The sequence below is a fragment of the Schistocerca nitens genome, chromosome 7, assembly GCF_023898315.1.
Source record: "Schistocerca nitens isolate TAMUIC-IGC-003100 chromosome 7, iqSchNite1.1, whole genome shotgun sequence".
Lineage (NCBI taxonomy): Eukaryota > Metazoa > Arthropoda > Insecta > Orthoptera > Acrididae > Schistocerca > Schistocerca nitens.
In genome coordinates this window covers 344,190,831-344,218,784 of record NC_064620.1, presented here as the reverse complement: position 1 = coordinate 344,218,784, position 27,954 = coordinate 344,190,831, and the positions used below count along the sequence as shown (strand labels likewise).

At 42.8% G+C, this 27,954-nt stretch overlaps 1 protein-coding gene and 1 non-coding gene across 2 annotated transcripts in view; one reads left to right on the top strand and one right to left on the bottom strand.

Annotated features, from left to right (window-relative positions):
• Positions 1–27,954, bottom strand: part of LOC126194818 (sodium-coupled monocarboxylate transporter 1-like) — a 201,534-nt gene that overhangs the window by 42,236 nt on the left and 131,344 nt on the right. Inside the window, exons 10-12 of the mRNA XM_049933145.1 lie at positions 25,998–26,107; positions 14,332–14,521; positions 3,337–3,423 (exon numbers count right to left, since the gene is read on the bottom strand). Coding sequence (XP_049789102.1) covers positions 3,337–3,423; positions 14,332–14,521; positions 25,998–26,107 — 387 coding nt within the window. The remainder of the gene's footprint in view (positions 1–3,336; positions 3,424–14,331; positions 14,522–25,997; positions 26,108–27,954) is intronic.
• On the top strand, positions 9,872–9,946 carry Trnas-cga (transfer RNA serine (anticodon CGA)). The gene has a single exon. It is a non-coding gene; the product is annotated as a tRNA-Ser (tRNA).

Sequence of the window (27,954 nt, the reverse complement as noted above, 5' to 3'; positions counted from 1 at the left end):
TTGTTGTTGTTGTTATTGTTGTTATGGTCTTCAGTCCAGAGACTCGTTTGATGCAGCTCTCCATGCTACTCTATCCAGTGCAGGTTTCTTCATCTCCAAGTACCTATTACAACTGACATCCGTCTGAATCTGCTTAATGTATTCATCTCTTGGTCTCCCTCTACGATTTTACCCTCCACGCTGCCCTCCAATACTAAATAGGTGACTCAGAACATGTCCTACCAACCGATCCCTTCTTCTAGTCAAGTTGCGGCACAAATTCCACTTCTCCCCAAATCGATTCAGTACCTCCTCATTAGTTACGTGATGTACCCATCTAATCTTCAGCATTCTTCTGTAGCACCACATTTCTAAAGCTTCTATTCTCTTCTTGTCTAAACTATTTATCGTCCATGTTTCACTTCCATACACGACTACAGCCCATACTAATACTTCTGGAAAAGATTTCCTTACACTTAAATTTATTCTCAATGTTAACAAACTTCTCTTCTGCAGAAACGCTTTCCTTGCCATTGCCATTCTACATTTTATATCCTCTCTACTTTGATCGTCATCAGTTATTTTGCTCCCCAAATAGCAAAACTCATTTACTACTTTAAGTGTCTTATTTCCCAATTTAATTCCCTCAGCATTATCTGATTTAATTCGACTACATTCCATTATACTCGTTTTGCTTTTGTTTATGATCATCTTATATCCTCCTTTCAGGATACAGTCCACTCCATTCAACTGCTGTTCCAGACCCTTTGATGTGTCTGACAGAATTATAATGCCATCGGCAAACCTCACTTTTTTTTTTTTTTGTTCTCCGTGGATTTTAATTCCTACTGCAAATTTTTCTTTTGCTGCCTTTACTGCTTGCTCAATATACAGATTGAATAACATCGGAGATAGGCTACAACCCTGTCTCACTCCCTTCCCAACCACTGCTTCACTTTCGTGCCCCTCGACTCATAACTGCCATCTGATTTCTGTTCAAATGGTAAATAGCCTTCCGTTCCCTGTATTTGACTCATGACGCCTTCAGAATTTTAAAGAATATCCCAGTCAACATTGTCAAAAGATTTCTTTAAGTCTACAAATGCCAGAAACGTAGGTTTGCCTTTCCTTAATCTATCTTCTAAAATAAGTCGTAAGGTCAGTTTTGCGTCACGTGTTCCAACATTTCTACGGGATCCGAACTGATCTTCGCCAGGTCGGCTTCTACTAGTTTTTCATTCGTCTGTAAAGAATTTGTGTTAGTATTTTGCAACCGTGACTTATTAAACTGATATTTCGGTAACTTTCACTCCTGTCAACATCTGCTTTCTTTGGAACTGGAATTATTATATTCTTCTCGAAGTCTGAGGGTATTTATCCTGTCTCATACATCTTGCTCTCCAGATGGTAGAGTTTTGTCAGGACTGGCTCTCCCAAGGCCGTCAGTAGTTCTAATGGAATGTTGTCTACTCCCGGGGCCTTGTTTCGACTCAGGTCTTTCAATGTTCTGTCAAACTTCTCACGTAATATCATATCTCCCATTTCATCTTCATCTACTTCCTCTTCCATCTCCACAATATTGCCTTCAAATACATCGCCCTCGTATAGTCCCTCTATATCCTTCCACCTTTCTGCTTTCCCTTCTTTGCTTAGTGCTGGTTTTGCATCTGAGCTGTTGATATTCATAAGTGGTTCTCTTTTTTCCAAAGGTCTCTTTGATTTCCCTGTAGGCAGTATCTATCTTATGCCCGGTAATAATGCCTCTACATCCTTACATTTATCTTCTAGCCATCCCTGTTTAGCCATTTTGCACTTCCTGCCTATCTAATTTTTGAGACGTTTGTATTCCTTTTTGCTTACTTCATTTACTACATTTCTATATTTTCTCCTTTCATCAATTAAATTCTGTATCTCTTCGTTACCCAAGGATTTCTACTAGCCCTCGTCTTTGTACTTACTCGATCATCTGCTGCCTTTCTTTCATTAACACCTCCTATTGCAGTCAGATTAGATAATACATAATTAAATGCATTGTGCAAATAAAAGGGAAAACTGAGATTTACAGAGTCACAAATTTTACCAGACGCTTCTTATACGACAGAACAAACATATAAAATGGTGCAGTTCATTAACTATACAATGACTTCCAGTTAACTATGCACAAGATTCAGGCAGTAATAGTATGCCAACTACTGAACACATCAAAAGTACAGGCACCTATGTCAACTGGGCATTCCTTAAGCAGGCCGCTTGTTCTCTGGTACCATTTAAAGAGTGTCATTTACCAATCTCAGGTGTAGTCAGAAAATGGCTTAGATGGTATGATTCATACAGAATATGGAGGTCATCATACTATCCTAGGCATTTTTCATAGACTACGATCCACTGACCGACGGTATGCGGATTTCAGACGATCTATAATGCTGTTGGCTGAAACTTCGAATTCTTCCTGCAATTATGTTCAAGTGCTTAGGTCATTAACGAGAATAATAATATCTAATTTATGCACTTGGTAATTTATAGCGTCCTTTATATTATGTTTCTGTTTATGTTTGCTATTTCATAACACCGAGAGAAGGTAATAAAATTCAGTAATCAAAAAATGTGAATACGTTAGTACGCCAGAAACAAGAAAGATGAATCTAGGAAATAGGCACAATAGAAGTATGATACCATGAATCGAGTAAGGTGGTACAGTGCGAAAGACATTACACACGTTTTTGGGAGGAAATACATTCAAATTGTCACGTGTCCATCCTCAGTTATGTTTTCTGTGTTTTCTCTAAATTATTTCAGTATACTGGCGAGCTTTTTTCTTCAAGGTCATGGCCTACTGTTCAACCACATCGAATAATCGCTCACTAATGGATTCGACTTCAGTTTGCCTCTGGCGACTTCAAACTAGTAAAACACAACTAATGAGATGAAAATAACATTTCATTGTAACTTAGAAATACTCAAAATCCGTGTCTACACGACTTCTCGTGTATTAAGGAAGGACGATGTTGTTATCCTGAGCCTTCTACTGAAAAACAAGGAAATTAAAGCTTACCACCCTACCGACGTCGGGGGCTTGAGAGACAGAGTACAATATTGGAAAGGTCAAGCGTGAGAAAGGAAGACATTTGTGGTATTATTTAAGAAATTGTCATAGGGTTCACGTAGTATGACTCGGGAAACAGCTGGGTTAGCTGGGCGGTAATTGCACCTTAACCCATCCCAAATACGGAGTGAGTCAACAACTGCGAGTCCTTTATCAAGCCTGTATTAGTCTTATTGAGCTGTCATTTGCTCCACAGTTAAGGCAGGTGCGTACATCAGTGTGGTTTGTTCTGTGGCGGTGCTCCTCTCACTTACCCTTGAGTTGACACGTGGGAAGAACATTCCAACAGTAAACAGTCCCAGCGTAGGTCCATTGGTAATTGACCCCAAGGAAATCGACACCTGCAATAAAGACAATACAACAACGAAAGTTATATCACAAACTAAGAATAAATAAAGCTTTTACCTCAAAGTAATACATCGATTTGAAGGTGTGGTAGTAAAACTTAAAATTACAAAGAGGATGAATGTCTTTCTACTAAACAGCTTGACTGTGCTCGCTATACATTACTCGTGAATCTACTGCTCTTAACATTCGAAGATCGATAGTGACCACTGGATCAATATCTGATTGATTCTAGCTAGAAGCTCTTTGGTCCTCTGATCTGAAATTTCGCATATTAAAAGTTGGTTTTGCTGTAAAGTACACTACAAGTCGACTACAACAAAACGTAGATTGAAACTTCCTACTTATTTTCATACCAATTACATTACATACTTGTATCCTATCATCGGTCATCATAATATTTTTAATTTTTTCTTTTTGTTTCCTTCTTACAAATTATTTCTCGTCTTGACAACGCTTATAACAGCCAGAACCAGAAACTGTTCGCTGTGACTTTTGTCATGGACAGCTTCCTTAAGTTAAATCTTCAGAAGCTATGATAGGAAAGCACTGAACTTCCTGGTTTTAGATGCATTTTAAAAATAGGTTTTTGAAGTAACTGAAGTATCTCAGTTGAAACAGGTCAAAAATTCGTCGATTCACACACCTAAATACATATTATTTGAATCTATATGAACGAATTAGAACATCAACACGGACAGGTGGATTATTTTTCACACACATTACCTACACAAAATCTTCTTACAGATTCACGTACAACAGATCAAATGCTATTATTTGATATGGACGACAATAAAATATTTTTAGTTTTTATTTAGGTTTCTTGTGGTATAAATTTACGTTTGTGCCGCTGTCATTCTCAGATTATTCCTATTTCATCAATGCCTTATAAATATGATTGCCTTGCAAACAGAAACACCATTCTAGTACGAATCATTAAATCGCACAGAAAACTGGACTTCGGTCAAAATTAACGTTATACAAAACATAAATTTAACCAAAAGTCATTTTTTCATTATTACGTGTAGCTCGAATGTCATGAGCCATTGGTTAAAAGAAGATCTGCGTCGTCTGAAGGTGAGAGGTGTGTGTCAGTTACAGATACAGACACTTCTTTAACTAACACTGACTTCGTGTGACACTGGTTTTACCTTTGAGTTGACACATGGGAAGAACATTCCAATAGTAAACAGCCCCAACGTCGTTCCATAGGTAACTGAGCCCAAGGAAATATACAATATATTGGCAATACTTATGGCAGCCATATTAAAATTCCGAGAGAATGCCGCTATCATAGCCTATTATTTTCGGTGATAAATATACAAATATATTACGCCAAGCTTGAGAAGTCGCTGAACGTGCATTGATAAACTATCATTACTCTTAGACTTGCCATAAAATAAAATATTGGCAACTGATATATTGATACATCGCTGCTCTTAGTTCTTTAGCAGACGATACGCTCGAGTACAAAGGGACGAACATCTTCTGTCGAACCTCCTGAAGCAAGAAGGTCTCTGAGCGTGGATTACGCTTTGTTCTGTAAAACTGATCAGGGACCTGACGTCAGATTTCGCTGACCGCTTCTCAGCCAGACACTTCGTGAATCAAACCCACTCTCGCTGCCGCGACCAGAGAAGGAAGGGCCGCTCGTTGTGTCTGGGGGCCAGGAGGCCCATTATATGTATCGGACTTCGTAGCAAAATTTTCAGTTGTATTACGTGAGTGGCCTTCAGTCTGTTTTTCGTGTAAATGGAATGCGAATATTCTTAGCAATTGCTTGATTTTTGAGCATGCTGCTTCTCGACGAGCATGTTGAGTGTGTTTGAATGTTATTCTGTGCTTGATGATGTCAACAGCTTTTATGATTATTCTTGCGTTAATCACAGAGAGAAATTAAGTTCGAAATTTCACCAAATTATTGATATTCGTTCTGTTGTTAATTGACGGTAATGTGCCACGTATTTGTGCCAAAATTTAAGTAGCGGTTGATTTATAACTCAGTTCAGGGGTTGGCCCGCGCGAGAATTCCTACTTCTTATCTTCGTATCCACGTCATTTAGGTAGTTGCTTCATCTGAGATTTCTCCGTCACTTGCAGTAATTTAAATAACTGTGAATTTCCGGTTTTGAAAAGAATGTGCTTAAATTACACGTGGTGACCTTACGTCTTACAACCACTCTTGGTTTGAGTAACGTACGACTTAGACTTTTAGCTTGGTTCGCTTTGTTGTCGTACACCAGATCTGTAAAGTCCATGGATTTACTAAAGAAGTGACTCTTAGTTCCTTATAATTTAGTACGCAGATTAGTGAAATAATTTATAAATAAATAAATCCCGTGGGATTAATAGTGTTGTGGAAACAGGATAATTCTCGTTTGAACACAACAAATGTTTACTGAATAGCTGCCTCACTGTCCAGTGACTGTTAACACGCTCTCCCTCAGATCTGGTTCAGCAAGTTTACTGCCCTTAATGTCACAATTTCTGAGCACTCAAATATTGACCATATATCTTAAGAACTTCGATATACGTACGTTGCACCTTGTTTTGCTTCTACTTCTTTTTCCCATACACCACAATTTAAGAAAAGCTGTTGTAGATCAACTTGGTCAATCTGAGTAATTATTTCCGCATTTCCCGTCCAGAGTTACCATGTTCGCAGTCAAAACGGCATGCAACATATTATGCGGAGCAGATGGTTAATAGAAATATAAACACCCTTTGCTTTAGTTTCCCACCAAAGTTCGTCATAGACCAAGACAATGAACTGCAAAGCGGAGAAAACAAAGTTTACGTTGGGCAAACCTTCATTTCAGGGTACAAGCGACGTAGTTTTGAGTAAGAGAAGTTTCAGAACATAACTTACTCATGAAGCATTTTAAGGCAGTTCAGGGCCAGTATAGCTTCATAAATCATTTACCTTACAACAGTTCAAGGTTTCAGAGGATAAAAGACATTAACAGAATAAGTTTAAGGCTTATAATCTATTTTATTTATAGGCTACACGAAAAAGATGCGAGCTAAATCTGAAGAGACGCTGTGGGCAAGCAACTCTAGAAGAGACAATGAACTGAAAGAAGAAATAAGTATATCCATGGAAGTCGAGTATTTGTTGGTCTGTGTGGCTACACATTCACGGGGGATCGAAATACTTGTAATATACATATATATATGACAGATCGCAAGACAATTCGTTTGGTAAGATGATGGCTGTGCTCTATTCTTCAGACTGCAATGTATTTTCTCATTTTTTCCCTTACATTAACTTTTTCGTTCTCGTTGGAACCAATCAAAATTGCATTTTGAAAGTATCACATCAGGCAACATAAATCAACTTGTGGACTATTATGGACAGGATTGAAAGTAACTGCTTATTAGGTTCAAACCTTGCACTGGACGGAAGGGGGGCGTACTGTTTTTGAACTCCAACCTATGTATAGCCGAGTGTCACACAGAGCGTGTTCTGATCAATGTTTGGAGAGTCTTCAGCTCACAGTGGACAGCAGCGATTTCACAAAATATCGGAAGCCCAGATCCTTGGTTTGACTGTGGGAAACACTAACGAAATGCACATTCTCGACATCGTTGAAAACAAAGATCATCTTCGACCGCGGTATGCTGGTGATGGATGGCAGATGTGAGAGCACCGTGTTTTGTGGACGACAAAGGTGTGTCAATTCATCCAGTAAGCATGTTCTTAAAAACTATTGTCACAGATGACGTAACTGTCTCTGGATGGGATTGAAAGCGTGTAGTCTACTGCAGGCCTAACTCAGACCATCATTGTCGCACTTGGAAGAGTGGTGCTATTGCCACATACATTACTGGAGAGCCACTGGTGGTAGCGTTAAAATTATAAGTGTAAGTATCAGTACAAACAAATCAAAGTTTGAATCAGGCTTGAAAGCGTGTTCAGATAGCGTAACGGTTCAGGTGATTGTTTGCAAGAAGCAGAGAACTGTGATCGGGTCCCTGTGTGGCGCAAATTTTCATTTGTCATTACGTACAAGCCCTCCATTTTGGCTTTGATGGACCATTCATTGCCGAGCTACTGTCGTGTCATTCTCTTCCACTGTCGTCATTCTGAAGTGGTGTGCAGAACATAGGTCAGTACAGCACTCACCAAACTGTTTTCAGCTTTCCAGAAGTTGGAACCACTGCTTCCCATTCAAATAGTTCTTGCAATGGGCACCAACTAGACAGATGAACCCCATTAAGATACAGTCACGAAGGAAGATCCAACTCTTTTTGTACTCTTAGATCACATTTTTTATCTTTCTGAGCCATCCATCCTGTCTTATTGCTGGCGATAATCGTCTTCTTAGGCGCCAGTTGAAAACTTTTCCAGAAGTTTTCCCCATTGATCGCTAAAACTTATGAAATTCCGTTGAGCTAAGGGTTTTCTTGATAACAAGATATTTGAAAAATTAACCGCTTCTAGGGGAACAGAAATATCTTGGAGAAAATAAAGGACAAACCGTTTGGCACCATAGACATCAGGTGTTGACTGTACCCCGCACAACTTCTAAGTCGTCTGGGTGGCCGCGACCTCTTTCCCTACGGAAAGGAGCCCGCAGGAGCTCTGAACTGCGAATTCCGTGACCAGACCGGCAGCGCTCTGGCCAGGCCACCAGGCGGACTGCATGTCAGCGGTGCAGATCGGTGAAGCACCGTACCTTTCCCTGCCTTCGCAAGGTCACGTGCCGAAAACAAGACCTTCCAAGAGACAGCTATTTAGGCCAGCGTGCGAGCTTAGCAGAGCAGTTTCATCGCAGCGAGTAACCGACCAGAAGATCTCCGCTACGCCTCACTGGGGTCTCTGCCTCCACCACCGGGACAGCACGCCTCCTCCTCCATATGGACTTTGTAAACAGCGGCGTGCTAGCTGATACCTGATACAATATCTGCTCTTTGTTTTCTTCATCGCCAAGATAGTACCAGAACTTTCCTTTGTGCTTCTGTCCTTGCCGGACTTCGAAACTTTTCTTAATTTTTTGACTGTCCTTTGGAGTGCTACTGTAAGTGTTTTAGTGTTTTGTTTCCGCTAAGTAAGGTACAGTGGAGACTTCGTTTTCGAACCCCAGAACTGAGGAACTTCCTTCATGCTGAACTTAACTTTACTCATATTTCGAGATCTGGCTCAACTTTAAAGAGTTTTGTGATTAATTCCATGTGTTGAGGATTGCACGCATTCCCATGTCATTCTGGAACATTAAGTTTGTTTGTGGAAGAATTTTATTTAATTTCAGGCTTAAAGCAAATTTACCTCCATAACAGGTTGACGACTTTGTTAACGTTGTGTTAGAAGAAGAAACTTTTGTTACTATGGCTGCCTCTCTCTTTAGTGGATATCTCTGTGGAACCAGATATGTCACAAACCATCATGTAATCTACTGTGGTAATCTACTGTGGGAATGAAGATATGACTTTTTTAGGTGTGATGAAAAGAACAGAATGAGTAACGCATGTACCAACTTCATGCTTGCCTTTGTTAATTTGGTTAGCACCGCTTTAAAGTGACGATATCCTCAGAGACCTCAGATATCACCTCCCGTTTTCATAAATGAACAGACAGTTAAAAGGTTTTATATATTGATGAAATTTTAAATTCGCTACTGGACTCAGTACACCTTTTTATGTAACCGTTTGATTATGAAAGTACCGTAAAGAAAAGAAATTGCCCAGAATAGTACTGCGCTCCTCTGATGATTATGTGAAAGGTGGATGTGTTGTTATCAACGCCTGTGGGCTGTGTGACGCAGGCTGAGACGGGCCCTGCTGAAGGTATTCCATGGACAGAGAGAGCTGGCTGGGTTGGCGCGTGGGTAGCGCTGAAGGGCTTGGTGACAAATGACATGGGAATGCGTGCAACCCGTATTTATGAAATATACATTGGGGATGTAATATGGAGGGTACAAGAAAGATGCTGAATGGCATGTACTAGGGCGTGCTGAAAAATAATCCGATTTTTGTATGTGAAAACGCTTAAAGATTGCAAAATAAAACAAATTTTATTAAAATTCTACATTTTTCTTCTTCATGTCTACATATTTATTTCTCAGCATAGTCAACTTGGCGACGAATATATTTCTCTCAACTAGAGACCTGTTGATACCGTCACTATAGAATATTTGACTTAGTGGACGGAGTCACAATCTCACTTCTTTCCAGAATGAGATATTCACTCTGCAGCGGAGTGTGCGCTGATATGAAACTTCCTGGCAGATTAAAACTGTGTGCCCGACCGAGACTCGAACTCGGGACCTTTGCCTTTCGCGGGCAAGTGCTCTACCAACTGAGCTACCGAAGTACGACTCACGCCCGGTACTCACAGCTTTACTTCTGCCAGTATCTCGTCTCCTACCTTCCAAACTTTACAGAAGCTCTCCTGCGAACCTTGCGGAACTAGCACTCCTGCTGTGAGTACCGGGCGTGAGTCGTGGTTCGGTAGCTCAGTTGGTAGAGCACTTGCCCCCGAAAGGCAAAGGTCCCGAGTTCGAGTCTCGGTCGGGCACACGGTTTTAATCTGCCAGGAAGTTTCATATCAGCGCACACTCCGCTGCAGAGTGAAAATCTCATTCTGGAAACATCCCCCAGGTTGTGGCTAAGCCATGTCTCCGCAATATCCTTTCTTTCAGGAGTGCTAGTTCTGCAAGTTTCGCAGGAGAGCTTCTGTAAAGTTTGGAAGGTAGGAGACGAGGTACTGGCAGAAGTAAAGCTGTGAGTACCGGACGTGAGTCGTGCTTCGGTAGCTCAGATGGTAGAGCACTTGCCCGCGAAAGGCAAAGGTCCCGAGTTCGAGTCTCAGTCGGGCACACAGTTTTAATCTACCAGGAAGTTTCATATCAGCGCACACTCCGCTGCAGAGTGAAAATCTCATTCTGGAAACATCCCCCAGGCTGTGGCTAAGCCATGTCTCCGCAATATCCTTTCTTTCAGGAGTGCTAGTTCTGCAAGGTTCGCAGGAGAGCTTCTGTAAAGTTTGGAAGGTAGGAGACGAGATACTGGCAGAAGTAAAGCTGTGAGTACCGGGCGTGAGTCGTGCTTCGGTAGCTCAGTTGGTAGAGCAGTTGCCCGCGAAAGGCAAAGGTCCCGAGATCGAGTCTCGGTCGGGCACACAGTTTTAATCTGCCAGGAAGTTTCAATCTCACTTCTGCTTGCTCGACTTCGTCACTATCGAAGTGAAGTCCTCGACGGTGTTCTTAAGTTTTGGAAACAGATGAAAATCGGATTTGGTCTAGTCAGGACTGTGTGCAGGGTGATTGATTACAATGAATCCAAGCCGTCGGACTGTTGCAGATGTCGCAGCGCTCGTGTGTGGTCAGGTATTGTCATGCTGAAGGAGAGAGTGCTGCATGTGTTTAAGAACTCGTCGCGTTGGATACTCGAGTTCAGCATGTTGTTTTCAAACACTGAAATAGTTACATTACACATTGCCATTTTACATACTACAATTTTGGGCCCTCCAGCGGCAGATGACTGCAAATATGTAGACATAAAGAATACAGACGTAGAATGTTATTAACGTTTGTTTTGCTTAAAAAGCTTTAAGAGTTTTTACATAAACAAGTTGGAGAGATTACGTTTCAGCATGCCCTCGTAAAATAATGGAACAAATTATATTCGATAAAGTAAGGGGTGTGATTATTCAGTCTGGTGCTATCAGCACTAGTTTTATTAATCAACTTCAGATGAGTAATTTCGTGTCTCTTCTGTCATTTAATCATCTTTCCACATATCGTCGCTGAGAACGGAGTGCAACCAGACCTGATGACCATCTTACAGGTGAGAGAGAGCATATCATCTGCTTGCGACAGAGGACACTTCTTCACCTGTACAAGGCAGGACACTCTTTGAATGGAACACTACACATTGCAGCTCTCAAGAATAAAATTTGCATGTCACTTAGTCGTTCATGAATATCTCCTTTTGCGATCAGACTGCACCACATACAGAAGAACAACAGTGGTGCAAATATAATTATAGAATCGACGTTTAACGGACATCAACGTTTATAGTGAGGAAGGTTTCTAACGTGTTTCGAGTAGTCATGAGAATGCCTTTTAAGATGTCGCATTCTCCTAGTTTTAGTAATTTGTTTCTTTTTCTGTCATTAAGTGGCTGTGATAGCAATAGCCGTCGAATTTCTTGCTCCTTCCCTGATCTAGCATTTACTCATCGAGAACTATAATTAATTATGGAAAAGTTGTTTGTAGTACTCTACAGTTCTTTCATTGGGTTCCAGTGCTCAAGCAGCAAATGTTCTAGCATAGTTTCTCCCCTGAATGTAACGTAACAGCATAAAACATGAGGTTTCCTAGGAGCCAAATATATGTATTAGGCTTAGTGGTGGGAAAAAGTGATCGGTCTAACGCCAGGATGTTGTTGATGATGATCCTAAGGGTAGAGGCATTTTTTCTGATCCAGTTCCAAATGGTGATGATCAGACTGCATAAAAATGTATTGGCTGTGATTTCTACTGAATTGTGTTTATCGCAAATCGGAGTTGAGATTAGATTTATCCGTTGCCACATATCAAGGGACAGATATGTTTATATGTTTCTGCGACTAGACCTTATCAGGATGCCCCCATGTTAGTGGGCAAGAACCTGGAATGCTGGAATGAATGTTGCTTCAGATCTGGCTCAAATTGACTTCCGGGTATGTTAGAAGCAAGAGATGCCTTGGGATATACCGAAAAAGAAAGTACAACGTATGCCAAAATGAAAACGGGGCTGCAGTTATAAGTAAAGACATTTTTCATAACTATTATAACTGCAGTTCCTGTGGAACAGTACAACTTTACATAATTACCGCTGATATTGATATACCGATCCAAAACGTATAAAGAGAATGGATGGGTTAGTGATGGATCGAGTCTGCCACATTATCTTGCGCTTCCTTGTTACAGATGAACCTCTGACCTTTCAGAGATTGTCTTAAGGACCAAAGCTATGGGAGTAGGATAGTGAGATGTCGGGATGTAAGAAAGATGTTCTAGGACCTCCTACAGAAGCAGTTCGGGAGTCTTCTTGGGCAAATGTTGACTAGCGTTATCCTGGAGAAGCACTATACCATTATGGATATTGCACCTGCGCTTGTCCTGTATATTTTAGAACTGCTCAGCATTTAATGTAGCACCCCATGGTAGCCAGTCGATGAGTAGAGGTCATTCCTTGTCGAAAGATACACTGAGCATAACGTTTCCCGCCTTCGATGCAGAATGGATTTTTTCTGGACGAGTTGAGCCGGGATGCTGGCACTCCATGCTCATCCGTTTGGAGGCAGGGTCTGAACGACGAAAATTGATCCTTGCGCCCCGTAGCTCAACAGATGGGTTAGGCAAATATCCATTCTCGCTGTCTTCTGATTATATGAAAGATCGTTGGGTACCCACTGTGTTCAGACGTTGCCATAATGAAGCTTCTCGTGGGTTATGTGATGCGCAGTTCCTGTGCTTATCGACAGTTCAACAGCAATGTCACGTATTGTGATACGACGATTCGTCAATAAGAGCTACTCCATAGCCGAAATCGTGGTACTGGTAGTGACAACGTGCGCCTGCCCAGGGCGTGGCATACCCTTGATGTTTACAGTTTTCGTCACATAACCCTGATGCCAATGGAATGTAGTGCACGGTGCAAGACACTGTTTACCTTACATCTACTTCATCTTGCGATAAATTTGTGAAGAATACTCCACTTCTGCGTGAAGAAATTGGATATCCGGTCTTCGTGCTGGTCGGGAGAAATCCATCGTGCTACGAACTGTGGAAACTACTCTCGAGAAATGAGGAAAATGCTGCGAAGCCGTTATCTTTGTCGTTTCTCAACAAATACATTAACCAACTGGAATAACATACAACACCACTACAGCGGAGATCTCCTTTTCGGTTGGGCGTACCTTATAATATAGACGGACTGTCGGCTGTCTCAGGATGATTCGATCAATGCAACTCAGTTCCAGATAATAAAGTCTAATACAGATTCGTGATGAGGTTTACCACGAAGACGGATATTATCCTTACGTCTTCCATGATGACCATTGTATTGAATGAAACTACGGTTCCAAGACATTGTCAAGTCTGAAACATCTATGATGTATGTACACAGAATGAAGCAACGAATGATATTTTGTACCAAGTCCGGGATTCGAACCCACGTATCCTGCTCACTAGACAGGTGCACTAACCACTACGTCACCTGACATAGAGGTTTTGCACCACTGCAGAGGCTACTCTAGTTCACCTCCTCCTCAGTCCAAATTCCCATTCACGCGTCAGCCCAGTTGGTATTCGACTTAAACTCGAAAAGCACTGCAGACGTTTGCCAGCTCTATTGGAATAGCACCTCAGCATGGAACGAAACGGGGGATCTTGCCGGAAACGTCGGCACAGAGGCTTTAATTAAATGAAACTATATCGTTTCAGATATCTTGATAAGTCTCGAACATCTATGATGTTTATACGCAGAATGAAGTGACAAATGGAAATTTGTGCCAAGGACATGATTTGAGCCAGGGTTTCCTGATCACCAGACAGATGCACTAACCTTACATCACCATGACACAGGGGCTTTGTACAACTGCACGGACACCCCTAACACGTCTCCTTCCTCAATACAAGTACGCTGAGGCATGATTCGGAATTTGGATTGAGGAGGAAGGTGTGCTAAGGTGTTCCGCACAGTTGTACAAAGCCACTGTGGCATAGTGGTTAGCGCATCTGCCTAGTGAGCGGGAGACCTGGGTTCGAGTCCCGTCCTTGGTGCAAATTTCCATTCGTCGCTTCAGTCTGCAAATACGCAACATGGTATTAGTTTCAGCTCACAGAGGCATATTGACAAGTAGTGAACGCCGTTTGTCTTCGTAGGTTTGGTTTAGGGAAAGAGCAGGCAGGGTACCTGCAGAACTGCCGAGCCGAGCCTCTCGACGACGAAGACCAGGGCGGTGCAGGTGGCGCCCGAGATGACGACGACGGCCTTCATCAGCAGGTCCGCCTTCCTGTCCGACAGCCGCCACTTCGGGAAGAACGTCTTGAAGAAGTCTTCAAACACCACGGCTGCCGTAGAGTTCAGCGCCGTCGACATGGAGCTGCGTGACACAGTAAAATGTTCTATTTATCATTCATGGACTTGGTATGTAACTCACTGGAGTATCCTATGCAAACTCACTGCCAGAAGAGAAGAGTTTTGTATATAGATCGATTCATGCTGAACATCAACGGAATGTCAGGCGATGACGCCAGCCTCCAAAGGTGGTGTGTTCACACTAGACGGAATGTCAACCCAGCATCACTACGCTTAGCCCAGTAACGAACTCTTTAAAGTGAGGTTCGTAGTGATACAGATTTTTGTGCTGTACCAATGAAGGATTGGTTGTCTAGGAAGTATGTGGTAAAATATGACTCACGGTATATTGTATGTATATTTTAATGATTTTTCATAGTAATAATTGTTTAAAATGAAATTACAAAGTATATGTTTGGGTTTTACTTTGTTGAATGTACGTCGCAGAGATGAAGCGAGCGCTGACATTTGTACCTCGGTTAAGCCTCATCACACAAGACTTCCTGCAAACGTGAAGTCATTCTGTCGTCACACGCAATATTGAAGACGAAAAGAGCTATCGATTGACAGTCGTGTCCGTACGTTTACAAATGTTATAAATGTGTAAATTTCTGTATTCGTGTGGAATGTACTGTAGATAAGAGAAAGATTAAAGGATTAGCAAGAATTAATTCCGATCTCATTTAACTTATGTTACACGGATAAATGCTATTTCAAAGCACCATCCCATTGAGGACCTCTCGAAAACGTGTCGGCACTGGTACAGTTTGTTGTAATAAAATAACGAGAAACGTGGCATTGATGGTTAAGGATGTAATTTAATAGACGGGCATCCTTGTACAGCAAAGAAGTGACCTAAAAGTACCAACTCGTAAATTTTCTTTTAAACATTATATCTGCCTGAGACTAAATTACTTTTTAATTCTTTTGCAAATGTGTCAGTCTTTTCTAAGCTTTTCGTTCATAGTGGTAGTCTTTTTTTACCAGATGACCAAAGTATTTTGAATATTTACTCGCATTTGTGTGTTTCATATATAATTCACGATTTCACACTCATAACGCTACACCACGATAACATCACGGAGGACCACCGATAAGTTATTACGTGACCTTTAATTACAACAATAATTATACTGAATCGCCGCGCCCGGGTTCCCGGGTTCGATTCCCGGCGGGGTCAGGGATTTTCTCTGCCTCGTGATGACTGGGTGTTGTGTGCTGTCCTTAGGTTAGTTAGGTTTAAGGAGTTCTAAGTTCTAGGGGACTGATGACCATAGATGTTAAGTCCCATAGTGCTCAGAGCCATTTGAACCATTTTTATACTGAATCGTACCAAAAACGACGTGTTTTTCTAAATCTTTGCTACCATTCGTGGCGTCAAAATGACGTCAAGTGTGCACGAAGTCTTGTGAGCAGTTGCCCGTTTGAGAAATGCCCGCATCGAACGCTAACGAATATCGATTGCAGTTCCTGCGGTTGCCGATAGTGCATGTCAAAATGACTTCACGTTTGCAGAAAGTCTTGTGAAATGATTGTTATCCCTGTACTTCGCACAACAGTGAAAATTCACTTCACCAGATGCAGCTGACATGGTCAATAAACGTCCACCGCAAGAAGGAATCCGAAGCTGTGCGAAATCTCCTGCGGCGACTATGTACACAAGGAAACAACATGAATAATACACGATTGATTGAATGTCAGCGTTGTAAGCAGGATTTGGTCACGACTTAGCGAACTACTATGTTGCTACTTTACTTGAAGTTTTTTCATGTGCGGCATGGTATTGCATTCTTTATTGGTGAGCAAACCAAGTTAAAGCTATTGGGAACATAACTAATAACGGCCGTGTTATACATACTTCCTAAATTATATATGCTGAAGTTTATTTTCAAAATGTATCTTCATGAAAATAAAATCAATTGAGTATAAATATATTTAAAAAATAAATGGTGCAGTACGAACAGTAAGGTCCGCCCCTCGTGGTCTCGCGGTAGCGTTCTCGCTTCCCGAGCACAGGGTCCCGTGTTCGATTCCCGGCGGGGTCAGGAATTTTTCCTGCCTCGAGATGACTGGGTGTTGTTGTGTCATCTTCATCATCATCATCATCATTCATTCCCATTACGGTCGGAGGAAGGCAACGGCAAACCACCTCCGTTAGGACCTTGCCTAGTAAGGCGGTGCGGGTCTCCCGCATCGTTCCCCTACGCTCTGTAAAGAAGCATGGGACATCATTTCCATTTCCACGAACAGTAAGACGTGATATCTCTAGTTTTGAAATAATTCGCCGAGACATATTTCAAAATTACTAGCTGGTGACCGATGTTTCCTAAAGACGAAGACATTAAATAAAGTTATTTAAGTCCAGTGGACTGAAAATTAGAACAAAGAAGATTTAGGTAGAAACTATTTGATTTCATACTTGCATGGTACTTTCAGTGATTTCAGAGGAGCGCAGCAGTAGGTATTATAGTTGGATGTCTAAGCAACGGAGACAATCCACAACTGAATTACAACTTCAGACAGAAATTTTGACCAGAAGTATTAACATCTGCCTACCTACTCCAACTCAAGAGAGACGAATCTGCAAACTACGAGGGTAATCCCAAAAGTAAGGTCTCCTATTTTATTATTAGTACATAGACCCGTTTATTTCTACAGTGGTTTACATCAGCTTACAGCTTGAACATTTACCTATTTTTCGACATAATCACCATTTCTGTCGATGCATTTTTGTAGACGCTGTGTCAAATGGCTCTGAGCACTATGGGACTTAACATCGATGGTCATCAGTCCCCTAGAACTTAGAACTACTTAAACCTAACTAACCTAAGGACATCACACAACACCCAGCCATCACGAGGCAGAGAAAATCCCTGACCCCGCCGGGAATCGAACCCGGGAACCCGGGCGTGGGAAGCGAGAACGCTACCGCACGACCACGAGATGCGGTCTACTGTGTCAGTTTTTGTATGCCCGTGTCATAGCAACTCGCCGCCATGCTGTTCAGAAAGTTATGAACCTCTTCTTTCATCTCCTCGTGGGAGGTGAATCGCTTTCCGGCGAAATGTTCTCTTAACCTATGGAACAGCTGATAGTCACTGGGTGCCAAGTCGGTACTATAGGGTGGGTAGGTGCTTATGTTCAACTGACACTGTTGCAGGAGAGCAACAGTTTGCCGGGCGATGCGTGGGCGAGCGTTGTCATGGAGAATGTGTACAATTAACGCTGACAGGTACTGTGAGACTCTGAAAAAACTCAAACGGGCAATTCAGAAACGGAGAAGAGTAATGTTGACCAAGGAAGTGCACATTCTGCAACAGTTTCAGTGGAACATAATCACCCCACCCACCCTATAGTCCTGACTTGGCGCCCAGTGACTATCACCTCTTCTCTAGGTTAAAAGAACATTTGGCCGGAAAGCGATCCAGCTATGACGACGAGATGAAAGAAGAGGTTCATAACTTTCTGAACGTGGCATACAAAAACTCCCACAGCGTCAACAAGAATGCGTCGACAGAAATGGTGATTATGTCGAAAAATAGCTAAATGTTCAAGCCGTAAACTGATGTAAACCATTGTAGAAATCAACAGGTCTATACACTAATAATAAAATCGGAGACCTTACTTTTGGGATTACCCTCGTAAATATCTAAAGCAGCTTTAGTGTATACGGTCATACTAAAATTATGATACACTGGAATCTGCAATTCATGCTAAGTGTAAGTGAACTCTACGGGTTTTGAGATACCATCTGTGATACAAAAAGTCGGAATATAGCATAAGAAACAAGGTACTTGCAATGTAGAGTTTATTAATGACCAAAACAGACTTCAAAACGGATGTTGTTGAGAGAAGTTCTGTGGTACATTTAGACACTGCTGGGAGGCGAAGGAATAGGGAAAGTATTGACCAAATATTTCAAAACATCTGTGGTTTCCTTGCCTGCTAATTTGAATGTTGATACTTCTTAGCAACGAAACAAGGATTTTTACTTACCAGGGCGCCGCTCAGTTACCCGCTATAGGACCATGATGTGTGAACGTGAGAATGAAGTAGAGTGCGAAAGCGTAACTCGATTCGACAGAATATATCCTGAATTCGAAAGACGGTCGTAAAAAGTTTGGCAGAGACTGTCATTGGTGAATAATAAGGATGTCGGTTATATGTAATGTGGCAAATGCTGTCTTACAGATCAGCCACCATACATCTGAAGGTACAATGGTTCAAAATTGGGACATGTACGAGTAGACGTCTTCATCAGTTTGGCTCATCCTACGACATTAGCACTAAACATTGAAACGCATGCCGATGAAATAAGAGAGAGTATAATTCCGAGCATTATGCAGGCCGTAGGCGTGATGGACTGATACTTATCGGGAAACGTGTTACATTTTTTTTTTGCTGTGCGTTGCTATCAATATTAGGCGCTGAAAATGTGGTATTGATGGCAACTCACTTTTCTAATAAAACTGTGGGGAATTTATTAATAAATATATCGAGGAAACATTATTCAAATTACTGAGACTAAATCCCCAGCATTTAGAAACATTTCTTTGTCAATGAGCCAGGCATTGCAGAAATACATGTTCGAAGACGATTATTTGGTAAAGGAGATTCTAGTGCTTTATTGCACGAATTACGATGCCATAGATACTGTCCGTTTCGTTTCACGACGAAAACCGGTGACGAGAATGCCATACAGTGCAACTTGAAACAAGAAACGGACAGTAGATGGAGAGCTTGTTTAGAATGCTACAGTCTGTAAATAGGAAGTACAATAAAATCGTTTAAATACTTCCATAGAAATTTGTCTCTGAAAAATTTACTGATTACGAGAAGAACACTGCAAAATAAGTTGAATTTTTAGACGACATACATATGCAATAAGCGTGTTGGAAGGGGAAACGCTTACAACAATTCAGTTTGTTTTGTTACGGGTGCACAAAGTGAAGAGTCATAGTAATATATGGGCAGAAATTGCAGTGATCTTTTAAATCACTGTAGACCCAGTTTTCTTGTTTAATACATGCTCCGTATTCAGCAATGAAAATTGCCCTTAATTGCAAAACACCGGTTCTGTGTCACCGGTATCTTGGTTGTAAAATACAACTGTCTTATTTTGGCCTACTAGTTGAAGATACTAGGAGTGCTGAAAGTTAGTTGTCTCCTTCTCACAGATGAAGAAGTCGAAATTCGGACGTTGCACAGAATTGTAACAATTCTGGGGAGCAGCCCCGAATCCTCCCGCGGTCGGAAAAATGGTACCGAATCCTCCCAAGCCCGCAAGGCTCTGAAAAACGATGGGACCGAATCCTCCCGTTTGAAGCAGGTAGCAGCTCTAAACGTTATGAATACTTCAAGCGAGCCGGCCGCGGTGGTCTAGCGGTTCTGGCGCTGCAGTCCGGAACCGCGGGACTGCTACGGTCGCAGGTTCGAATCCTGCCTCGGGCATGGGTGTGTGTGATGTCCTTAGGTTAGTTAGGTTTAAGTAGTTCTAAGTTCTAGGGGACTTATGACCTAAGATGTTGAGTCCCATAGTGCTCAGAGCCAATACTTCAAGCAGGCAAAGGAATGCATATGAAATTACAGTAGAAGATGTAAAAATTTTTCACGTGTATTGTATGTTTAAAAGTTTTATCTTTTATCTTATTGAGGTAAAGTCCAGCAGACACAGCACCAGCGACTATCCTGCTCACATACAAAGCGTTCATAAGTGAATCAATATTTTTTGTTTAAAACATGGGAGGGGTAGGGGAACGAGATAAGTAACATGACAGAGATAATTATATTATTGTCTATATCACAACAAACAATGTGTCAGTTTGGGAGGATTCGGTTCTGTTACCTGATTACCTACCTGGTTTCTGGAGGATTCGGGGCTGCGCCCAAATTCTGTGGTCGCCCTCCCGGTTATTTCGGATGGTTCCGATGGGCCACTTGTGGCCTGAAGACGGAGTGCCGGTTATTGGAAATGTCTGTTTCTGACGGAGACGAGACGTTAAATATTGCGTGTCAAATAGGTGATGAAATATCGGCTTCTAATAAGCTAGAACAAAATTATAATCTGGAAATAATATCTGTTTATGTGATATCTGTAAACAGAACCTCAGCTGTGCTCAGTAGCCAAGGAAAAAATTAAGTCTCTTTCCAAAGTAACTAAACTTGGTTACGTCACACGCATGCTAGCGATGTTTTTGACTTTTACTTAACACAAATTGATAGCAGTGACGACGATCATCCGCTTGAGAGGTGAAATCGTATCTTTAGCCTCTTTCCTAAGCTGACTAATTTAGCGAGAAGCCTCAAATGTGACTAGCGAAAGAAATTTCTGTACGGATGGACGAAGCAAAGTTGATCCGAGATGAGTCGATTCATTGTAAGTGTATGGATAGGGATTAATTTTGAGAATTTTGTTTCTGATAAATTTCTTGTGGTATCGATAGCTACGATGCCACGGCGTAGGTGCAAGTTTTTAGGTTGGCACTACAACACCTACACCGACGACAGCGCCCTCTAGCCGACGCTGTGGAGATCTACGAGCTCCGCTCCAGATTCTACTCATTTGATTCCAAGGAGACGACCAAGCAACATTGTTTCTATTTCATAGTGGGCGAACCACTACCTGCAGCTTTGTAACTGGATGAACGGCTTCGCACCTACCTGCTCATCTATACGCAAAGTTAAGTAAATTATAACCTAATTGCAGTACCGAGTGTTCTACCTTTTCCTGCTCCTACTCACTTCCTACATTCAGCCTACCCTTCAGTTTACAGGAGCAGACCCATGCGCCGCCTTCCAGGTGGGATACAAAATTTCTAATTTCTTGGATGACCAAGTTCATATATGTTTACTTAAATCAGATCGAACACCATTACAAAATTTGATAGTTACGTAGTTTTCCTGTAAAGCTCCAGACTGTTTCCAAATTTTCGTTATTGCATAAAGCTAGCTATTTTTCTTATAGATTACAGTGATGTCACGATTAGAAACTGCCACTCAAGAGTGCGCGTCTACAGCGGAAACCAACTTATCTGAGCGTAGCCCATCAGCTGGTGGGACTGTGTCTCGAGCGACACCAGCCAGCAAACAGAGAGTGCTGCTACTAGAACTGTCGCAGCAGCAGCGTGGTCGGCGCGCCAGACCGGGAGAGCTATACCAGGCCCCCACAACCGCACGAGTGGTCGACTGTGAAGAGCGGACAAATTGAATAGCTGGGCGGCGGCCATTAGAGTGGTAAACTGACGCGCGGAGTTCGAATGTTTATACATCGCTTTTGGTTATAAAATGCCTTCCCTTGAGTTAGGTCACAAACATAATGCCTCATTTAAATACGTTACTACAATATACTTTTTAATTTATGAAAAAACAGCAACTAGTCACTGTTTATGAATTTATCTTACGTACTACATGGAATCTGCCGTAGCTAAATGTTACGTACTGGACCCCTAGCATTTTTCGTAGTTCATTTACGATAGATGTACGCAAAATGCATCAAAATACTCGAAGATTTGCCCACTATATTAATAGATATTTTCTGACTCTACCTTGCTTTAGATTTTATGACGAGAAGTGCGTTATATATGGCATAGTGCTTTGGCAACTCACGACCAAATTATCAAGTTTCAACCTAACCTAGACCATGAAAACACTACAGATCAGCCAACTTTCTTCAAAATGATCAGAACATATAAAATGGTATTCTGTCGGTCGGAAATGTTGCCTCCTGACAGCGTGTAACAATTTTTGTAACAGCTATGGTTTTGAGAAAGGAAACTTGCATATAGATGCACAGATATTATGCTAATACCGTGTTACAAAAACATTTATTAAGCAAGTGCACTGACATACAAAACAACTTAAAATATTCACTTACCTGTGAAATGTAATATTCGTTCCTTTCTCGAATTTATTTGTACAATTAATCGCTGCACGACTCTTCACCATTGTACTTCTTTTGATTGGAACGTCCAGACAGTAGAATTACGAGTAACATACAGTGTATGTACGTCCCAACAAATATACAACGTTGAATCAGGGTCTTCATAAACAACAGTACTACACAACACATCAGATTACAACCACTATAATGGCGTCCAGCCGAAGGTTCAAATTATCCCGCGACTGCAGCGCCATCAGTGAGTCTAGTTATTTTTTACGTCTTTGAGCTATACACTCCCCACGATGCCTCGTTCGACCACAGCCTGCCCGCTTCGAGCATTCGTACTCGGGCAAGTCGTGCCCATGCGCTGTGGGCTCGAGCGAATATGAGTGACCAAAACACCCTATTTGCAGACCTGCTGTGGAAACATTCATCTACAGGAGTCTTCACAAAGATACGGCTCAAAGAGCTTGCACGACTTCTCGGTACCGCTTACAGGCAACCTTTGCGAAATGCATGCAAAGATTATTTCGTTGTCTAAAGGAAACAAATGTGCGAGTGAACTGAAAGTGCTATTTCAGGGGTAGGAACGAAGAATGATTTGGGCTTGACATACCGTCGACATCGAAGTCATTAGAGACAAGTATTGTTTCAATTTTCAATTCAAGGGGAAAAGTACACTGAACAGCTAAAACATTGCTCACCGCGACGTTGGATGCCACCTGCTGGCGTTGCAGGCACGGGACGCTGCAAGGAAAGTATCTAACAGGAGCAGAGACACGTAGCGGATCACTCTAGCGAAGATATGGGCTGCAAAAGGTGAAATCCATTGGGATAAGAGACTCTTACGTAGCGCAGATTATTGTTACGCAGAGCCTGTGAACGAATATCTCTAAAGCAGCGAAACTAATCGAGTGTTCAAGAGCTACTGTCGTGAGAATCTTTGAAAAGTGATAGAAGGACAGTAAAACTGCCACTAAGTGCTGAGTGGTTAGACGTCTATCTCTCTTCACAGAACGTGGGGTTCGGAGGCTTGTCTGTTCCGTAATGCTGGATAGACGGTGACCTGTGGTATCTCGGCCGGAACGACACGATGCTGGTGCACGCACAAGTCTTCCGTAGCACACCGTTCATCATGCACTGTTGATGGTGGAGCTCCGTAGCAGACCACTCCTATGTATTGCATGTTGACGCAACGACATCGACAATTATGACTGCAGTCGGCACGAGAACATTGGGATTGGATCGTGCATTATTGGAAAAGTGTCGAATCTTCGGATGAATCATACACTCCTGGAAATTGAAATAAGAACACCGTGAATTCATTGTCCCAGGAAGGGGAAACTTTATTGACACATTCCTGGGGTCAAATACATCACATGATCACACTGACAGAACCACAGGCACATAGACACAGGCGACAGAGCATGCACAATGTCGGCACTAGTACAGTGTATATCCACCTTTCGCAGCAATGCAGGCTGCTATTCTCCCATGGAGACGATCGTAGAGATGCTGGATGTAGTCCTGTGGAACGGCTTGCCATGCCATTTCCACCTGGCGCCTCAGTTGGACCAGCGTTCGTGCTGGACGTGCAGACCGCGTGAGACGACGCTTCATCCAGTCCCAAACATGCTCAATGGGGGACAGATCCGGAGATCTTGCTGGCCAGGGTAGTTGACTTACACCTTCTAGAGCACGTTGGGTGGCACGGGATACATGCAGACGTGCATTGCCCTGTTGGAACAGCAAGTTCCCTTGCCGGTCTAGGAATGGTAGAACGATGGGTTCGATGACGGTTTGGATGTACCGTGCGCTATTCAGTGTCCCCTCGACGATCACCAGTGGTGTACGGCCAGTGTAGGAGATCGCTCCCCACACCATGATGCCGGGTGTTGGCCCTGTGTGCCTCGGTCGTATGCAGTCCTGATTGTGGCGCTCACCTGCACGGCGCCAAACACGCATACGACCATCATTGGCACCAAGGCAGAAGCGACTCTCATCGCTGAAGACGACACGTCTCCATTCGTCCCTCCATTCACGCCTGTCGCGACACCACTGGAGGCGGGCTGCACGATGTTGGGGAGTGAGCGGAAGACGGCCTAACGGTGTGCGGGACCGTAGCCCAGCTTCATGGAGACGGTTGCGAATGGTCCTCGCCGATACCCCAGGAGCAACAGTGTCCCTAATTTGCTGGGAAGTGGCGGTGCGGTCCCCTACGGCACTGCGTAGGATCCTACGGTCTTGGCGTGCATCCGTGCGTCGCTGCGGTCCGGTCCCAGGTCGACGGGCACGTGCACCTTCCGCCGACCACTGGCGACAACATCGATGTACTGTGGAGACCTCACGCCCCACGTGTTGAGCAATTCGGCGGTACGTCCACCCGGCCTCCCGCATGCCCACTATACGCCCTCGCTCAAAGTCCGTCAAGTGCACATACGGTTCACGTCCACGCTGTCGCGGTATGCTACCAGTGTTAAAGACTGCGATGGAGCTCCGTATGCCACGGCAAACTGGCTGACACTGACGGCGGCGGTGCACAAATGCTGCGCAGCTAGCGCCATTCGACGGCCAACACCGCGGTTCCTGGTGTGTCCGCTGTGCCGTGCGTGTGATCATTGCTTGTACAGCCCCCTCGCAGTGTCCGGAGCAAGTATGGTGGGTCTGACACACCGGTGTCAATGTGTTCTTTTTTCCATTTCCAGGAGTGTATTTCCTGCTACACCAGGAGGCGAACGGCGGCTCAAAACACGCACCGCTCCGCGGACTCAGGCTGATGGGATCAGTATTATGGTATGGAAAACGTTCTCCTGCGCTTGCATGGGACCTGTGGTGGCAATCGAAGATATCATTTCAGCAGCGGATCACCTGCATCTCTTCATGTCTGAGGTATTCCCTGACAACGCACATCTTTCAGCAGTTATAACTTTCCGTGTATCGAAGCCAGAATAGTGCTAAAGTGGTTTGAAGATCATGATAGTCAAATCACGTAGACCTCTTGGCCACCCAATTCGCCTGATATGAATCCTATGGAAACCTTCTGGGTCGCTATCGGGCGCTGTCACCACGTAATAAATCAGGGGCCCTTTTATTTAACGGAATTATACGACCTGTGTGCAGTCATCTGATGGGGCATGCCCCTACGAACCGACAAAAAAATGGTAGAATCGATGGTACGCAGCTCGGTGCTGCATTGCGTTCCAAAGATAGACCATCAAGGTTTAACAGATGGTGTAATGTTTTGGTTCGTCAGTGTAATGGCTGTGCTCAGATGCATTGCAGCAACCAAAAGGTTTCCATTGAGGGCTGTCAATTTACGAAAAACAGCTCAGATACACTGGAGCAACCAAAAGGCTGGTGCAAAACCTTGAAGGCAGCCCTGAAATTCAAGACAGAAGACACACCAAAATTTTTCAAGCCCAGACCAGTATCACTTGCCATGATTGTCACTTTTGTATTCAGTTTTTAATTTGTTATCTTCACATGTGATAGAATGTGATTGCACAGACTTACTGCTTTGTGATCTGTGTTCGTAAACATGTTTCAAAATTACAACTAGCGAGACCTCTAACAAAAATAAATAATGAAATAAACAATTTGCGATTGGAGCCCACTGGCGTACCTGAGAGCGGCGCTGAAGATGCCAGCCACGAAGAGCCCCGTCAGTCCAGGGAGACCGCTGAGCGAGTCCACCACCAGCAGAGGGAGCATCTGGTCCTTGGCCCGCGCCACCTGAGCCACACCAAATCAACAGTTTTTATGTAATCGCAGTAACTCACAACCGACTAACGTGTTTATGGATTCCTATATGCTTCAGCCTATCCACATACGTTCAAAGAAAAAAAAAATAGTTCAAATGGCTCTGAACACTATGGGACTTAACATCTGTGGTCATCAGTCCCCTAGAACTTAGAACTACTTAAACCTAACGAACCTAAGGACATCACACACAACCATGCCCGAGGCAGGATTCGAACCTGCGACCGTAGCGGTCACGTGGTTCCAGACTGAAGTGCCTAGAAACGCACGGCCACACCGGCCGGCTTCAACAAGCAATTACCGTATAAAGCCTAAGTCGGATTCTGATGTTGTAACGGACTTTAGAAATTCACATTATCATAGATACGTAATGCGCCACTTAGACGGTGAGTGATATTTTCTGATGCACAATAATATTGAACGTGTAGGGATGAAGTTGAGAGGTTGCGGAATAGTATTGCGAACATCAAAAACGTTGCAAATATACTGCGCTACCTGGAAATATTGGGTCGTCTGTCGTCACTGTTAACACTATCCTTGACAGTGTCTCGCGTGTTGTAGAGACCAAGGAAAGTTGATTAGATTACGTTTGTTACTGTTGTGTGGAAAATGAGTTCAAAACAAGACGAAATAGCATTGTTATTACATAGAAATTAGAAAACATTGCCAGCTTTTTGGGATGTTAGGGCTGATGAGTACGAAAGCAGAAGTGTTAAGAATGACATCGTATGACATTTGCTCACAAAATATACGGAATAGCTATGAAGGAAGATGTTTTTTTTAAAAAAATTAGTTACTGCGAACTTACGTACAGATATTTATCTCTGTGGATATATTACTTACTTAGTGCACGTATTATTCCATAACAGTTTCCATAACGTTTCAAACACTTCATAGTCAGTTAATGTAAAGTGAAATAGGTTATAAATTTCAAGTCGCCGAAAAAATTGCCAGTAGCAAGATATCGCAGCGTAATAGATACGAGCTGACTTGATGGAACTGCGTTTGTCACTGTAATATTTTTATTAATGATGGGAACATTGGCGTCTGCAGCTACTAATTCGCGAAGGGAGGTTCAAAAATGGTTCAAATAGCTCTGAGCACTATGGGACTTAACATCTAAGGTCATCAGTCCCCTAGAACGTAGAACTACTTAAACCTAACTAACCTAAGGACATCACACACATCCATGCCCGAGGCAGGATTCGAACCTGCGACCACAGCAGTCTCGCGGCGCCTAGAACCGCTTGGCCACCGCGGCCGGCGCGAAGGGAGGAGAGTGGAGGGCGTGGGGGCGAGTGCCTATGTATGGGGACAGTCAATGTATCTGGGGAACCATTTCCAGTAATGTATCAAAACACAGAGAAAGTTATGACAACCTTTCTGGTTTCGTCCAGCCACAGTATTAACTTAACAAGTTTTTGTGAGTGATCTTTCATGCTCCTTGAACCAATTTTTCACCCACCTTTTTCCCTGCTTGCAACAAATTAGAGAAATTGTATCAGCAGCTGCGTCTTTATCACACAACATTCCGAACCTCAGTATTATTACGCAATGTTACTGAGCAGCAGAGGTAGAGTGTTAAAAAAACTTGTTGACAAGTCCTTGTATACATGGTGGTCCATTGATAGTGACTGGGCCAAATATCTCACGAAATAAGCATCAAACGAAAAAACTACAAAGAACGAAACTCGTCTAGCTTGAAGGGGGAAACCAGATGGCGATATGGTTGGCCCGCTAGATGGCGCTGCCATAGATCAAACGGATATCAACTGCGTTTTTTTAAAAATAGGAACAACCATTTTTTATTAATATTCATG